At 42.6% G+C, this 17777-nt stretch overlaps 1 protein-coding gene across 6 annotated transcripts in view; it reads left to right on the forward strand.

Annotated features, from left to right (window-relative positions):
* vps13d (vacuolar protein sorting 13 homolog D) overlaps window positions 1-17777 on the forward strand; it is a 64954-nt gene that overhangs the window by 12123 nt on the left and 35054 nt on the right. For 4 of the 6 annotated variants that reach the window (XM_042408226.1, XM_042408224.1, XM_042408221.1 and 1 more), the window contains exons 9-26: window positions 112-212; window positions 641-809; window positions 1299-1400; window positions 1708-1900; window positions 2167-2349; window positions 4448-4578; window positions 4693-4744; window positions 5762-5941; window positions 6939-7069; window positions 7152-7284; window positions 7391-9664; window positions 9800-9951; window positions 11568-12623; window positions 13938-14028; window positions 14156-14282; window positions 14386-14566; window positions 15091-15315; window positions 17536-17689. In XM_042408226.1, coding sequence (XP_042264160.1) covers window positions 112-212; window positions 641-809; window positions 1299-1400; window positions 1708-1900; window positions 2167-2349; window positions 4448-4578; window positions 4693-4744; window positions 5762-5941; window positions 6939-7069; window positions 7152-7284; window positions 7391-9664; window positions 9800-9951; window positions 11568-12623; window positions 13938-14028; window positions 14156-14282; window positions 14386-14566; window positions 15091-15315; window positions 17536-17689 — 5635 coding nt within the window. The remainder of the gene's footprint in view (window positions 1-111; window positions 213-640; window positions 810-1298; window positions 1401-1707; window positions 1901-2166; window positions 2350-4447; window positions 4579-4692; window positions 4745-5761; window positions 5942-6938; window positions 7070-7151; window positions 7285-7390; window positions 9665-9799; window positions 9952-11567; window positions 12624-13937; window positions 14029-14155; window positions 14283-14385; window positions 14567-15090; window positions 15316-17535; window positions 17690-17777) is intronic. The other 2 variants (XM_042408225.1, XM_042408223.1) reach the window with 2 other exon arrangements.

Consider the following 17777-nt stretch of genomic DNA (forward strand, 5'->3'; position numbering starts at 1 on the left):
TCTGGAGATGAAATGTTGTAAAAAGTTGTAAAATGAATGTGTGTGTGTGTGTGTGTGTGTGTGTGTGTGTGTGTGTGTGTGTGTGTGTGTGTGTGTGTGACTGTGACTTAGGTCCAGTACCAACAGATCACAGCGTTCCTCAAAGAGTTGGACCGCCGGGAGAGGGAGATGCTGTACCGAAAGTGGAGACCCAAAGTCCCTGTTACTGGGAAGTAAGTTCAGACATACAGGATAATTCATGTTTATTACAACTTGAGTCTTATCTTTATAGTTTTGTCCACTGCATTGTACTCTTCAAGGTTATATCTGAGGCATGAAACACAAGCATGAGCAGGATAATTAAAATACATCATCATGCTTTTATGTTGGATAAAGAAAAAAATCATGACAGTCACCATCACTAATGATTTCTATTAATCTACAGTTAATTTACTGCGGTTGTATGAGTCACTAGAGTAAAAGTAAAAGTCTGGTGGCACCCACAGCATTTTATCAGGAAATCATCAGAACTTTATCAGTCACTAATACATCATGCAACCTTAATATCTTACTTTGTCTATTGTGGGACCAAACCAGCTAGTTAGGTTTCCTACATGTGCAAACTGGATGAGATATAAGCCTGTAACATTGTTTTCCTCAGCTGCCGGCAGTGGTGGATGTTTGCCATCGAAGCCAACCTGAGTGAGATCAGGGAGCAGCGGCGGCGGGGCAGCTGGGACTTTGCGTTGCAGCGGGCCCGAGACGCTCAGACCTACACCAGCCTCTACTTCAGAGGGCTCAAAGGAGTCCCACTGAGTCCTCAGGAGGAGGTACTACACTATAAGTCCATGTTCACACTGGCATTAGCTCTGCATGAAAAACTGCAGCCCTCTCATTCATTTAAATGGGAGCAGTGTGTTGAGACAGTGGGGGTGCCAACACAGGCTTATCCGGCAATAAAGTTCAACCAGGTTCTTCTTTCTCTTTTTGTGGTTTTGCTGTCTGATAAACCTTTAAATACAATAATGTGTTACTCCAACTAGACTTCCAGGACTAATGCAGCCCCTTGCATTTTTATAATGCAGGGGAAAAATGCCAATACCCTCTAGTTCCAGCTTCTCAAACTATCACTGTGATGACCATTCTGTAGACTAAATAATTAATTGATTAACTGATGAAGAAACATTAGCCTTAGTTTTATTTCAGTTGCTGTAAAGCACTTAGGAGGTGCTCAGTGTGGTATTTTGAGATGATGTACTTCCACACACTCGCAAACACACATTACTGAACTGTTCTTCACATTTGTCTTTGTCAACTAGAGTGAGCTGGAGCGAGTGGAAGAGGAGCAGACGTTGGAGGAGCTGCAGAGTCTGAGAGAAATTGTCCACGACTGGTTTCGAAAGCAGGAAGAGATTGCAGAGGTGAGAGTAGATGACTCATACAGGCAGTCAACAGTGCTTAAAACAGAATTTCCAAACAAAGACTTGACTCCTGCACACTGTCAGCACTTAAATTCATTAAGTAGCTACATTTTGGTCAAGTGACCTTCATCAGGCATCTTAAAACAGAATTTTCAACACCTTAATGGTCTGTGTGGGTCCCAAAGAAGCAGAGGCCAGGAAGAAAAATGACACAAGAATTACTTCTCACAATGATCCTTAAAATTTCACTAATCTCCTAAATGTGTTATAGTTTCAGCCTGTGTTCTCTATCTGTCTCCTCTCCCAGAATGTGCGAGAGCCCAGCAGCGACCCCCAGCCCTGTTCACCCACCACATCCATCCCCAAGAGCGGGAGCTCTGGAATGATCCAGTACCTGCAGTCCTGGTTCCCAGGCTGGGGCGGCTGGTATGGAGATTCCCAGGACCCAGATAGGGTCCCTGAGGAGCTCCTTCCCAGTCCGTCCTCCTGGGACATTCTGGGTGAGAGACTGCCTCCTGTTTGGACAACATTTAGCATCTGTCTTCATCCTGAGTTTGGTTCCTGTATAAGCTCTGGCGGAAGCTGCCACTAAGTGATATTCTATTAAATTAACTAATTGCTAAAATAGGTGAAATAAGGCACAACTATAATAAATGGTGGTTGAAATCTTATTCATATAGGGACATGCAAAACAGATAGTATAACATCGATACAGCTGCTTGGACCCCCAATGACTGCTGACTCTGATGATGTAATGCTTCTCCAGCAGAGACAGAAGACTTGTTCGACCCGTTGGAGGACTCTCACACTCTGAACACGTTCACCAGGCGAGATCACCTATTTGCCCGGCTAGAGTTCTTACTGGAGAAGGGTGGAGTCACTCTCTTCCACCAGGATCGGAGGGGGGAGACACTGCATGAGAGTGGGGTCATCCAGCTGGAGTTTTCAGGTATGTAATAGCAGTGTATGAAGACATGTTCCAGTGTCTTCCTCCTTTTGAATGATTTTAAAGAAATGTATTCATTATGTTGCAACTTTATTTGGAAAGGTTAAAGGCCAATAATTCAGTTTTGTATTCTACAGCGACTAAGATGTTATGGTGATCAACTGCTTCCTAATTTTAAATTCTGTTATTGGGCATTTCAAAGACCACTGCAAATAGGTTAGATCCTCTGTCTCAAACAGATTCAAGAGGTTGTGGTTGAACCAGCAAGACCCTCAAGATGTCCTGTTTTCAGAGCCAAAGCAGCTCAGGCTCCATTATTTTAATATGAAAAACTTAATACTGCAAATTTCATAAACATTCTCTAATATGGAATAACAAAATATAACAGAGGCAAAGTCACCACCTTTTTACCAACATCTCTAGCGTGTGTCATTGTCCCTTAGCTTCAGTTTTACCAATTTACAGGAAGTTAAATGATTTTGATTATCATATAAAGTGTTAGCTGAGTTTACACTTCACGCTGTTACTTGGGAGGCTGAGTAGTGTGATCCCCCGATAGTTGGAGCACATCTTGCGGTCCCATTTTTTGAAAATGTGAACCATCACCCTGGTTTGCCAGTCCACAGGCACTGTCCCTGATCCCCATGTGACACTGAAGAGGCATGCCAGCCATGACAGCCCACCAACGCCCAGAGCCTTCAGCATCTCAGGGCAAATCTTATCCACACCCAGTGCCTTGACACCAAGGAGCTTTTTCACTACCTCAGAGACCTCTGCCATGGATATGAGTGAGGCTTCCAACTCTGCCTCCTCCATAGAGGGCATGTCGGTCAGGTTTAGGAGATCCTCTGAATGATCCTTCCACCGTCTGACAATGTCCTCAGTCAAGGTTAGCAGTTCTCCAACCCTGCTGAAATCAGCCTGGACTGAGTTGCCTGTTGGTTTGACAGAACTTCTTTGAGGCCAACCGAAAGTCCTCCCATTGCCTCCCCAAACTACCCCCACACCTGGGTTTTTGCTTCAGCAACCACCTGTACTGCCACCCTTTTGGCCCTTTGGTACCCCTCTGCTTCAGGAGACCCCTGGGCCAGCCTGACCTGAAAGGCCTCCTTCTCCAGCTTGATGACCTCCTTCACAGCTGGTGTCCACCAGTATATTCTCAAGTTGCCGCCCAAACAGCCACCAATGACTTTCGTTCCACAGCTCCACAACTGAGGTCCTGAACATGGCCCACTGGGATTCTGTGTCCCCAACCTCCTCCAACATGCAGGACAAATTCCCTCCGGAGGTTGAGGTTCAAGACCTCAGGGATAGTGGCCTCCACCAGACGTTCCGACTCCACTCTCACTACTCTGTTGGGTCTCCAAGGTCTGTTCAGCAGCCTCCTACACCACCGGATCTAACTCACCACCAGGTGGTGATCAGTTGACAGCTCTGTTCGTCTCTTTACCTGAGTGTTCAAGACATGCGGCTGCAGATCTGATGACTCAACTAAAAAGTCGATCATTGATCTTTAGCCTATCAAATCAAGAACTGCTAAGAAGCAACCAGCCTTTTCCTGGCTTCAAGAGAAAACCAGGACTTGCATCTAAAATAAAACCCTAACTTCAGTCTCAGCTTCTTCATGAGAAGATTTTCAGTATGTTGCTTAAAAGAAAGACATTCATCAAACCAAACACCAAGATATTTATAACAGGCACCAACATGTTTTCTGTCCTTGAGTTGTCACAATGTCAACAGTGTCTGAGTGACTGATCCACAATAACTACAGCTTCTTTATTAATAGTATTATGAAAATGAGTGTTTTCACTATCAGTTTCATTCTTTCAGTCATGACTGTTGGCTCAATGTTTGGTGCCACAGCAATCCCTGGCCTTATGTTACCTTACATAATAAGCATTTCATGAACACATTTGAATCCCATGCAGTGAGGTATAGTATCAGCAGATACTCCGATTTGAAGTTTTAGAATTATTATCGGGAGAGAAAAACTCCCCTGCATGGGTCTCTGTTATTTTTGTCCCATGTGCTGACATGATAGTTACTAACTGACTCAGAGCATGTGTGCTGATTGATTGAGTTTGTTGTGACTCTTCCATAGGGGTAAAGGTGATTGTGGAGTCTCTCCCTCGTTCCGAGTCCTCCCTGCTGTCTGTTAAGCTGGGTGGTTTGTTCCTGAGAGACTTGACCACTCAAGGCACCATCTTCCCTGTTCTGGTATCTCCCAAAACGGTAAGCAGTAATAAAGGTGTGCCGGAGATTCAAAATATGAAGGATAAGTATATGATATATACAGTAGTTTCTGCTGTATGTTGTCATGCTGATCAAGTCTTCCATCAATTATAGGACAAAGTCGTGGTTGCCATTCATCAACCGTCTGGGCAGTCCAGTAGCTCCGGTAAGGTTTCTGTTGTTAAAATTTATCTGATAATATTTGCTTGATCTAAACAATAGTAAATTATATTTTCTCTGACATTGTAACTACCTTAGAGCCATTACAGTATATAACTGGGAATAGATTGACTTCAGAGAGGGGATTTTGTTCTTCAGTGTATCAGTATTTCTGCTCAGTTAGCCGTTGTGATATCGGCATTTTACTCAACATGAAAACTATTTTATTTACTATGTGCTTGTGCTTACTGCTTTTTTGTAGCTATAGATATTTTTAATTTCTAAAAAATACACAACATTATTACTGTTGCTTTTTCATCACATCTAAAATTATGAGAAATAATATATTTTTTTAGTTTAAGAACCCCAGCAGAGCAGCTGCTCCACACTAAACTCCTATACCAGCTTCAGGTTTTACCTGTAACGTTTTAGTGCCTTTGAATATCATGTGTAACATCAGATTTGTAAACTGTCCACAAAATAAAATGTGTGCATCCTGGTTATAGTTCAATAATAATACATTGCATTCAGCACCAATGCTTAGAGCACTGAAGTGGTGAGCAGAAAAGAGGGTGCAAAAACAGGGCATGCGTTGTGATATTCTGCCCCCCTTTACCATCGTCCTCATTGATTTCCATCACAGCCAGGTTTTCAGTATTTTTAAGGTAAGACAGGTTTGTAAGTTTGTATCCTGTCATGCTGTTTTCCTGTGCTGCTCTGTGGACAGTGGGGTAGTATGAAAAGGCTGCTGATTCGACCGACAACAAATGGTTCAAACTTGTGTAGGAGGCATTACGAATCATCAGTATGTTCACTTCATCCAACGTTTTCAAATTGTGTGGTGTAATGACAGTTTCAGCCTTTTTGTCTTGTTTACAATGTTTGTCTACATGTTCATGTTGGATTTGGGAATAATCATGTTTTTGAGGCAGTACAAGTACCAGTGCACCATGCTTCCTATAGGTGTCACTGAAAAGTTTGTCTCTTAATAGATACTATGTTTGTCTTCTTTTTGTGTTGTCAGGATACAATGCAGAGTGCTCATCGCCACCAGTGTTTGAAATGATTTATGAGCGTAACCCTGTGAGGTGTAAGTTTGAGAGAAGACTGGAAGTGAACACTAGTCCATTGAACATCATCTATAACCCACAAGCAATCAAAAAAGTAACAGAATTCTTCTATAAAGGAAGAGTTCACACCTCAGGTAAGTCAGCAGGAAACATACTACAATGTTTTGTCCTTGTTGGTGCGCTGACAGATTTTGTTTGAATCCCACTCAGGGAGACTCATGGTAATGAGTAACCTGTTAGTTGGTGTTGTTTCTACAGATATATTAAACGAATAAAGTAAGGGTTGGGTGAACAACAGCACTGGTAAAGAGAACTGGTAGTGTATCTTTTAAGGAATACGGCAGTGTGTAAGTGAGTGGTTAAGTGAGAGAGTGAGTGGCAGAAAAGTGACGGTGAATGCGAGCGGAGCAGATGAGAAGGTTAACAGTAAGTTGTCAATCTGGCAGTAAATGTACAGTACAGACTACAGTGTGTCAGTTAATAAATGCTGCAGCTTCTCAAGACCAAGAAAAGTCACGTCTGTTTTTTCCCCATCTGCTGGAAGAGTGAAGGGGGTTAGCTCCAAAGTTAGCAACAATGGGTTAGCCTAACCTGACGACACTAAACAGAGAAATGGAGATTGGAGAAAAGTGTGTGACTGTAAGCTTAAGCAACTTAAGCAAATATTAAAAATGGACACTGAACAATAACATTAAATGGTTCATTCAAGAGTTTATCCAAAGTAAACAGATTAAGTGTGATGCAGTGCTGCAAGATATTGTCAAGGAAATATATTATTCTACTTGATGATTTATATTCTTGGCTTAAAGAGTCTAAAGAATCTACAGAGCCCACCAGGGGTTGTATGGTAGAAACAAATCATGGGGTGGATATGTATACACTCAGTGTAGCAATTTGTGTGCAGTAATTAATAAATTGTACACATGGATTAATAGACTGTGTAACTAAAACAAATAAAACTTTTATCAAACTATTTCCAATCTCAACAATGAACTTTCATGGTTCACAAAGTATTGATGTAACATATACAGTAATTATTGCATATATTTTTCATGTAACGTTGATTGTTCATGAATACATCAGAATACCATTGTAGATTTTTTGATTTTAAAAATATTTTTTCTTCCCTAGGTTTTGGCTATCAGTCAGAGTTAGAGCTGAGAGTGGCAGAGGCTGCCAGGAGGCAGTACAACAAACTGAAAATGCAGACCAAGGCAGAGATCCGACAAACTATTGATCAGCTTCTCGTGGGAGAATTTATTGTAAGAGAGATTCAATGGATAATGACATGAAGAAATGGCAGTTGAATTACTTCTAAATATTGCTGATGTCTCGCTCCTGTAGGAAAACAGTAAACGTTGGACCATGAAACTGGACATCTGCGCACCCCAGGTGATTTTCCCTGATGACTTCCAGTCAGGAGACCCAATGTTAGTTGTTGTTGATTTAGGCAGGATTCTTCTCACAAACTCTCAAGGTAATATCATCAAGTTTTTTACCCAAAAATAATATGAAAATACACAAAAATAACTTAATTCTTTTGAGGTTTATTACTCATCTCATACATGTTGTTTTCTTTGAAGATGACAGTAAGGCCAGCTCAAAAGCTACTCAACCTGAAAGGGAAGACATGAGTGATGATGAATACCAGACACCCCTCGCCACTCCGCCAGATTCTCCACCTCCTGAGCTAGACCTGCCTTTGAAAGAGCGACTCAAAAGCCCTGAACTTCCCAGCCTCAGATCCCCTGAAAGTACACAGGCCTACAGCAGAAAGCTTTATGAAAAATACTCCTTGTCCTTTAAAGACCTGCAGATAATGGTTGGTCGCTATAAGGACAACTGGAAACATCTTCAAGAGAGTGAAGTAGGGCCTACCCATGTGGTGGAAAAGTTTAATGTGCTGCTGCAGCTAGAGCAGAGACTGCGTTACACATCAGACCCTCAACTCCCTGGGGCCGTGCTGTCAGGAACCCTACCAGACCTCAAGGTTCATATCAACCTTGAGAAGATGACCGCCCTTAGGAGTTGTCTGGCAAGGCTAAGCAGTCCAGCTGTGAGTGAAGGAGACAAAAGCCAAGAGAAAGGCCCAAATATAAGGTCTCCTGACCCTCTTACCCTCCGTCATGACAAGATCTTTCAAAGGGAGGACAGCTCTTGGAAGCTGCAGGGTTCAGCCAAGAACCTAACACAGAGTGTGATGACTTTAGAACAGCACACACGGGAAGTCCTGGTGGAATCCCGTCTACTGTTAGCTGAATTCAACATTAACTACATGCAGCTCGGTGTGGAAAGTGATGGCCGCTACATATCTGTTCTTAAGGTATTTGGCACAAATGCTCATTTTGTCAAGCGGCCTTATGATGCTGAAGTCTCCCTGACTGTCCATGGTCTTCTGCTGGTGGACACCTTACAGACCTATGGCTCAGACTTCGACCTCCTTGTGGCTTCTCATAAGCATCTTAGTTTTGACATACCCACGGGCAGCCTCCGAGAGAGCCAGCCATCTTCTCCTGTGTCGCCTGATGGCAGATCCCCTGAACATCAGGGCCACCATACTGAGTCATACTCTGGTATGCCCACGGATAGAATCTCTCCCCTCAGTCCCTATCTCAAAGACCAGGAGGCCCTAATTAAGCTTGAATACCAGTTTGTGAGCTCAGACTGCCCTTCTATGAACCTGGACAGCTCCCTTCAGGTTACAAGCATGCAGGTCAATAACTTGGACATTATTCTCAACCCTGAGACAATGGTGGAGCTACTCAAGTTCCTCCAGAAGTCCTTCCCCAAAGAAGAAAGCACCTGGGCATTGTCAGCACAACAACATACAACACAGCCTGACAGTGAGGAAGAGGGAGAGACATATCAGGCCACCTATGACCAGAACAAAGAGCTAACTGTGGAGATCCACCGCCTTAACCTGCTTCTCCTTCGGACCGTGTCCACTGGTACTGTCCTGGGTGCTGAGAAGAAAGGGTTGAAGATCGCTACTGCCAGTATCACTGGCACCAAGGTCAATGTGTCCATGGGCAGTCGGTTGGACATCAATGGATCACTCGGGTCTATGCAGTTGGTGGACTTGACCCAGGAAGGAGGCCGAAGCCAGTTTGTGGTCAGCATTGGCAATGTAGAGGACAGCTCCTCAACTCTTGGCGGATTAACATTCCTTTCTGACACAGGAGGTTCTCCCTCAGAAGCTTTAAATTTCCGCCTTTTGGAGAAAACACAAGGGGAGTGTTCCTTGGAACTGCAAATGGCATCCTTGCACTATAACCACTCAGCCAAGTTCCTGAAGGAACTGAGTCTGTCTGCCAATGAGGTAGAAGACAATTTCCGCTCCATGTTGAAAAGTGCCGCCACCAAAGTGTCAACAGTTCTTGCCACTAAGACCGCAGAGTACAGTGGTATGGTTTCACTCTTTGAAACTCCCTCACGCAGAAGTCGAACTCAGAGTCAGAGCTGGGCTTATCCATTTGAGGATGAAGTGGACATTCCCATAGAGGAACCCAAATCCACCTTAGACACATTCTTGGTGAAGCTGACTCTTAATATTAGCATTGAGTCACCAGTTGTGTCCATTCCCCGTAAACCTGGACACCCTGAGCTATTGGTCGGACATTTGGGGAGCATAACAATCCACAATTTTGTTACTGGGCAAGATTCTGAAGGAGAGAGGCTACAGGTGCTGGTAAAGGATATTCGGCTGTATTCACTCAACTTGAGTCATTTGGTTTTGAAGAAGACACCCAGAGGGGATAACGCTGGAAACATGTCACCATCCCGCAATGGGAGCACCAATCAGGATGAACCACAGTTAACACGTCATGACTTCTTTGAATCCCTCAGCCGAGGAAAAGGTGAGAATGTCCCAAATGTTAAGGATAGCCGTATTACAAATGCCAAATTCTAGGTACTTTGTAATGCAAATAATGCAAGCATACATTTTTATGCAGCTTTTGACACAAGTTCACATAATTTATTTTCTTCACCAGCCTTCCATATATTGAAAGACACTACTATACAGTTCACCCTGGAGAAACTTCCCATTGATGAAGATACTCAGTTTATCTTCCTCACCACCGAGGAGCCATGGAAGAGCACAGGCTTACTGAAAATTGAGGGAAAATTCGTCAATCCTGTTCAGGTATACACTATCTCAATACTGTAAATTCTCACATATTAGCTGGTATTCAGATAATGGCTACGTCTCAAATACTAGCAGTATTTGTATTTCGTGGGCTATGTATAGAAGTAGTGGCCAACTTGAACAAAAAAAAAAACAGTCTCAGTCTCAATGAATGCCTCGTAAAAAGTAAAGAGGGAATTGCTTTTACTTTAAAGGCCACAAGGTAAATTCAGTAAACCGCAGCACCAATTCCATCAGTACAACAACACAGTCATGTCATACTCAGCACTCTGCTGCTCACAGGCACTCTTCTGAACAGAAGTACTGTCTTTATTCACTAATTAATTCTAACTTCTACTTTGCCGTTTTTCACATAGCTGTTAATGTTGTACCAGCAATGAGGATCAACACTTCCTGCAGATGTTGAACATTAAAAGGCTACTAGAAATGAGATTATTTCCACTGAGCAACTGGGATCACTTACATTAACTTATCAGTGGAAAAAACAGCAACGTGAACAACTGGAAGTATTTATTGAGTGAAAACTGTATCTCTGGTAAAAAGAGAAATTCAGAGCAACACAGTGTGAGAATGATATGACAACTGTTGTATGGTAATGTTGTGGAAATGTACATTATTTTGAATTAATCTAGACAACACCTAAAAACAGAGGAAGTGTTGAGTTTGCATTACAGGGAGGCAGACAGAGAGGCTGCTTCCTAAAATATACTGGGAAAATAAAGGATTAATACATGTCTCTTATATAAGCTTGTTTCAAATAAAGGCAAGGTTCTCAGTTAATATAAATTAAGATCCCAGACACTATTTGAGAATTGTACAGTATGTACAGTATGATTAATGTACATAGCAAGTCAAAATAACTTAAGATGTAGCATCCTTCTTACAACTATCTTAGAATATGATCTGGGATCGGGGAGTTTAAAGGCCATGTACACCGATGGTAAACCTGCTACAAATGATTTTGGTTACTTAGAGGCAAGGAAAATTTATTTCTATAGCACATTTCATACCCAAAGACAACCCAAAGTGCTTCACAGAGTACACAAGCAAAAGCACAAAAAAGAAATGATAAAAAACAATAATAGTAAGTGAGCAAAAACAATAAAACAAACAAGCAAATAAATTTGATTTAAAAGAAAATTAATCAAAAGCAATGGTAAATGGGTAGGTGTTTAGCTTGGATTTGAAAATAGCCTGCATCGTCTTAAGTCTTAGTTCATTCAGCAATCTGTTCCACATTTGACCAACATAGAAGCTAATGGATGGAACAACCAGCTGAAGTCAGAGGTCTGCAGGGTTCGTACCGGGTCAGGAGATCTGATATGTATCTTGGACCTAAACTGTTCAGTGTTTTATGGACAAATAGTAGTATTTTAAAGTTGATTCTTTGAGAAACTGGTAACCAGAACTCTTCGCTCAGCACTGTTTAGGCCTCTACGGACCAAGCTTAATTGATATCTCTTGTTTTTTTCAAGTAGTAGTTTAGATCCCCCCTTATCATCCTGCTCAAGTTGAAGCTCCACCCACCTTCAGCTTGAGCAGGTGAATCAGGGCTTTCACATTAAATTTTGACTGGTTATTACTTGTATTAATGTTTGACTCTTTGGTGATAGGTGTCCCTGTGCAAGCCTGTGTATGAACAAGTACTCCAGACACTGGACAACTTGTCCCTGATTGAGGAACAACGGGTCACACCCAGCCAACCGCCCACACCCCCACCACCAACTCCTTCCTCTACCAGACCTCACCGCTTTCCTGACCCCCAGGGAGGGCTGTTTGCAAGGGACCCTCCCCATATCAGTTTCTCTCATTCGTCGCTCTCCTCACCTTTGCCTCTTCAGTCTCACAAACCCACTGTTCACTCTCCTTCATTCACTCAGCTGAAAGTCACCTTACACGTGGCGGAATTGCAGGTCCAGCTCAGTGCTGACCTGACTCAGGGGTCCCAGGGCTTAGTCAGTCTGCGCTTCCAAGACCTGGAGGGAGACTTTACCAAAGACCACCCTCACTTACTGGCAGTCCAGTTGGCTCTGCGTTCACTGCTCATGGAAGATCTCCTGGAGCAGAACCCTGACTCAAAGTACAAACATCTGATGGTGTCCCGTGGAGCTCCCAAGCCCTCCACCTTTAGTCCAAAGGAGTACCTTTCTCAAAGCTGTCCATCATCATCCAATGCTTTGTACCCAGAGATGCCCCGCTCACTGCCTGCCCACGTGGAGGAGGCCCAGAATGTCTTCCAGCTCTACCAGAGGCACCCCAGCACCCCTTCAGCTAGCAGTCGCAAATCCAAGAAGGACCCGGACTGTCCCTGCACTCCACCGCCCTCCCCTACCCACCATACACCCTCCCCTCAGCCACCCCCAGACTTTGATGACTCATTAGTTCATATTAATGTGTTGCTGGTGGACCAGAACCACCCAGAATTCAAAACACGCTACGGCAGTGTGGGAAGAAGTGTGGATGTTGACTTTAACTGCCTGGACGTTTTAATCACACTACAGACCTGGGTGGTTATCCTCGACTTCTTTGGTATTGGCTCCACAGCCAATAATCATGCAGTGAAGCTGTCAACTATGTCACCTCAACCTGTGCCAGGACATCCTCTGTATGAGTCAGACATGTGTGAGGATGAGGCAACGGATGTCGTCAACACTAAAGTGGACCTAAAGGTAGGTCACTGGACCAACAACCAGGCTGAACAAATAGTATGATTCAAGTTTGCTGTAATTCATTTACAGAAGAGTCGTTGTAGATACTGAATTAAAATATTTCTGTTAATAAGCCACACTAGCGGTATTGCTCCAGCGATGACAAAGTCAGTTTGTCGGTTGATCCATCGACCGCTTTGGGGCAGACTGAAATATCTAATGAACTATTTGAAGGATTGTTATATAATTTTGTACAGACATTCATTGGCTGTAGAGGATGAATCCTAATGCCTGTGGTGATCCTCTGACTTTTCCTCTAGTGCAACAGCTGATTGATGTTTTTTTTCAGTGAACTATATGAAAACATGGAGATAGATTGCCATGAAATATTTAATAAATACTAAAGATGGCCAGATAATAACTTATGCAAAATGTTCACACTTTTCTCTGGAAAAATTGTAATTTTGATTCTCTATCTGTCATTCTCGGTAAAGCTTTAAGAATCAGTTGTGAAGTGAATACTTAATAGATTAGAATCAGCTTTATTGTCGTTGTTCAAGAAAACAAAATGATAGTGCAGCTCCCAAGACACAGCGTTGATAAAAAATAAGTGCTTAAAGGAGTCAGTCATTCTGGAGAAAGATCGTTGATATTTGAACTAAACACCCAAACAAATACACCCTTCTCTTCATGCTCCTTCAGAAGCTCTGCCCCCCAAATTCATGGCCGCATATTGCCATGGCAACAACCAAAAGAGAAATTGGTGGAATCCAGAGCGATGCATTGGCCATAGAGTCACTTCTGTTGCTCTCAGACTTTATCACGGTGGAAAATTTTTTTTTATCTCATGTGAGCACAGCAGTCCGTCCACACTCTCCACCTCTCTGTGGCCTCCACACCTCTCACTCGACCTGTGTTCAGCGTCTCCGTCCACAGAAGCAGCCGTCTGTCAGCCGTCCGTCAGCTGCAGCTCCTGTGAGTCATGTCCTCACACAGACAGCTGCTCTGATGACTTCCCTGTCCTGTGCACAAGCACCAACGCCCCCTGCTGATTGGCTGGAATAGCGTTGTGTGGCTCGCTCCAAGCCCTTTTGTTTATTTCTCATTTACAGAGCCAAGGCTGTGTATGAATACATACAGAAGGGACAGCTAGTGGACTGTGAGGAGATATTTGCTGAATTTGACAAAAAGTGTTTTGAACAATCTTTCTGCAGAATCACTGACTCTACCTTTGAAACACACCACAATAGCAGTTAAAAACAATAATAGTTTGAAAACATCAATTAAAAAAAAAACATGTTTGATGACTAAACTCGCCCATGTTTTCATTCTCAGGTTCATTCATTGTCTCTTGTGCTGAACAAGAAACTCAATGAGCTTGCCAGAGCTAGTGTGTCCAAATTATCTGCTCATCTGGAAATGTTGGGTATGTATGAAAACCTTCAAAATGACTTTTCTAAGATAAAATCATTTTCTTTTATGTGAAAAGGTTGACTCCTGCTACCATTCATGATCTGAGGTTGAATGTTATCACATTATGTCTAATATTTCAGATGGTAACCTGGCATTGCAAGGCAGTTTAGGAAGTTTGTCCCTGAGTGACCTGACCCCACATGGGGATCTCTACCGAGAGCGCTTCACCACACGAGGAGGGGAGGCCCTCATTTTCAACATCCAGAAGTATGTATCACAGTATTTTCAATAGAAAAAATACTCTGCAAGATACTGAAGAACATGGGACGATTGTCATCTTTTGGTCACCTTTGTATTCTCGTCCTTTCAGGTATGGCCTGCCCGATCCTTACCTGGAGCGGGAATGTGACATCAAGGTGTCCCTGCAGATGGCCTCAGTGCAGTATGTCCACACCCAGCGCTTCCAGGCCGAGGTGGTGGCCTTCATTCAGCACTTCACCCAGCTACAGGATGTCCTAGGCAGGCAAAGGGCTGCAATGGAGGGCCAGGCTGTGAGTAACCTGACGCACCAGATGGTTTATTACACAGAACTATCTGAGAAGTCGTCCTTGGAAACTCTTTGGAAAAGGGCAGACACTTTCAAAAAGTACTTGGGAAGTGATTGGATGAACCATTTGTCTGTCACCATCTTACTTATTTACCTTGTGAGGCAGCTGAATTCTTGAGATCACATGAGAATCCTCGTGGGTCGCTGACTGGTCTCAACCACTGCTTAACTTGAGTCTTTTGGGCATTTTTCCTAGATATAAATAGATATAAGTAAAACGATTTTTTGATCATCAAAATAGATGCCGATAAATTTTCTGTCAATCAGCTAATTGTTGCAGTTCTAATATATTTATGTATTTTACATATGAATGATTTCTCAGCTGTTTCCTGCTCAACTCATTGTCTAAATTGATTTTTTTCTGCTTTTTCTTCTTTGCTCTCAATCCATTTCACTTTCTCTTCCTATCATTCCTCTAAATCCTGTCCTCAACTGTTTCCGCCCTCTGTTTCCTGTTTCTTCCTGCAGGTGCGGGACCATCCTCAGCGGGCATCAAGGGTTCTGCTGGATATCGAGGCAGGCGCCCCGGTTATTCTCATCCCGGAAAGCTCACGTTCACCAAGGGTCATTGTGGCGAACCTGGGCCAGCTGAGAGTGCAGAACTGCTTCTTGCCTGCTGGGGCTCATGGAACCTTCTCGCTGAAAGACAAGGTAGAGAAACTCACCATGGCACATGCCTTTTTCCCTTCTCTGGTGAGTCACACTGCCCATTCATCCATTCAAGCATTTTGCCTAATATCACTGCATTCGTTTATGCATGGTAGTACCCAGGTTTTAAAAATACAGGTTTGCCTCATGCCACTTGGGTTTTGAGACTATCAGCACACGAGCCTGACTCCCTGGAAAAGCAGTGTGTTTATATATTTATATATCTGAAATGCTCAATGAATACAGCACTGCCTGATTGTTTACTAGAAATTGCAATTACTAACTAAACCTCATCAACTTCTCTAATTGTCTTGAGTTGTGTTGCCATTAATTAGTCTAAATACGAAGTTTTAAAAGAAACAGTCCAACATTTTGGGTATTATGCTTGTTAGCAATCATACCTGACATCAGATGAAAAGCTTCAGGTTAAGTCCAGAGCCCTGTTATTTACACAAGGTTTAAAGTCCCTCTCCTTCCTTCAGTTGGATGTTTGAGCTTCACTGTACAGAATGTGCAGAGTTTGATACCAGAAGGCTGATTTCACATTCACGTACTGATGAAGCAAAGTTTTCTTTGCCAGTCTTAAATCTGAGTTTAAGAGGCGCACCTACGAGCAGGATTTGTGACATCACGAGTTTGGAGCCAATTGAGGGCCAGTATATAATTTATACACGTGTAATGTGGAAACTTGAAACCTTCAGTGCACATAATAAATAACAAATAATAATATACTAATTTGTACCACACTGTTCATTCATAGTGAAACTCAAAGTAACTAACAAAAACAGGGATTTATTCACCTCGTATCGTACTTAACTTAAGTGGATCAGATGCTCCGGTTCAAGATGAGACCAAACTTTTCTGTGGATGACAGTTTTTGAGCCACGACAAAGGCCAGAATGTGGCCTGCAACAGACTTGTTTTTAGCCCAGCCGATCGCTTACGCCTGACGGAGATCAGATATTTCTACATGAGTATGTATGATATGTAGATATGAATGTCGAAACCATGATCAGCCCTCAATAGAAACGGGACCCTGTTCATGCTGTCATTTATTTGGTAGTTTAGTGTATTTTGGAAGGAGAACACAAGGTAAATGTTGTGTTGGTCTTTCATCTGCATCTTTTGTTGTCTGTGAAGAATTTTATACTGCATGCACATTCATACAAGGATCCATCCCATTACAAGGTACAATCGCATGTTCTGCTTTGGTGTGGAAAAGGATTTCACTTACACTTTTAACTTTTACCATCTTTCAGTGTGCCAGAAACTTTCCCACTTACACATTTGACAGATGACAGTATTTGACAGTGTAGTTGTGATGAAATGTTGTCCAGCCCTGGTTTGCAGTTTGTCTGTTTGTGATTGGTTTTGTGACGGGCTGTGCGTTCAGCTAAACAGGTGTTGCATGTATTGTTTAAAAGAATACACCAACTTTCTAAGCTTCTCGGTCATGTTGTATGACTCCTGTGCACCAACACATCTGATGTTTCAGATGGCAATGCTTTTTAAAAAAGGGGAGACATTTTTGTGAACTTCTATACCCATAGTTAACCACTTGAAAAAGGAGAAAGTAATAAGATCTTGCATCCCTGGGAGAGATGACATTGGGTTAGAAATGTATAGCAGAAGATCATCTGCATATTGTGAATCCTTACGTCATGTACTATATGTAGTGATAAGCTTACTGGCAAAAGTTGGTGTATTTTTTTGATACAGTTTGATCTTAAAATATCAGTGTTTGTTGAATTTTTCTTTGCTGTCATTGAGAATGTCTTTGTTTTGGATCAGAATGTTCAAAAATGCAATATAATAGTTCAAGTAATTATTCTCTAAAAAAACATTAAGTCATAGGTGTGTTGAATTGTTTTTTTGGAGATGAAATGAGGCATAATGTCATTGAGTTATTGCTTTTTTAAAAGGGGAATTTAGTGAGCCATCAACATTGAAATACCTGTTCTCTTTACCCACATGCCCCAGCCCACCTGATCCATTACTGAGTTTTAGCACTGTCCTCCACTGTTAAGACGTTGACAATGCTTTTGAAGTGATGAGGGATTAGTAAGGTCTTTCCAGTAGTAAAACACAGCATGGAAACTGATTCAATACTGTTTATCAAAACCACATCAAACCCCCTTGATAAATTATGTTGTTTTAGTTTGTTTAGCTCCCTTTGAAAAGTGATAATCTTCTTTTGTGTGTATGTCATAATCATATTGCTAACTTCATGTGTATGACTCTTCTTTTCTTCTCTGTTGGAAAAAGGAACGTGTCCGGAGTGCAGCAGGGAGGAATAGTGAGCAGGAGAAGCCCAGGACATCCCCCTCCAGCTCCAGCTCCTCGACAGGGTTCACCCTTGGCAGGCCACAGCCCCCAGACCCAGCGAGGGCCCCTGAGGAGGATGGCCCTTACAGCTTAGGTTAGCTTCACTGGGGAGTTTGAAAGAAACCAATATGCTGCATCTGCAAGTACTTAATAGAGTTGAAAGATCTGAACTTGTGCATGTC

The sequence above is a fragment of the Thunnus maccoyii genome, chromosome 4 (genome assembly GCF_910596095.1).
Source record: "Thunnus maccoyii chromosome 4, fThuMac1.1, whole genome shotgun sequence".
NCBI classification, from domain to species: Eukaryota; Metazoa; Chordata; class Actinopteri; order Scombriformes; family Scombridae; genus Thunnus; species Thunnus maccoyii.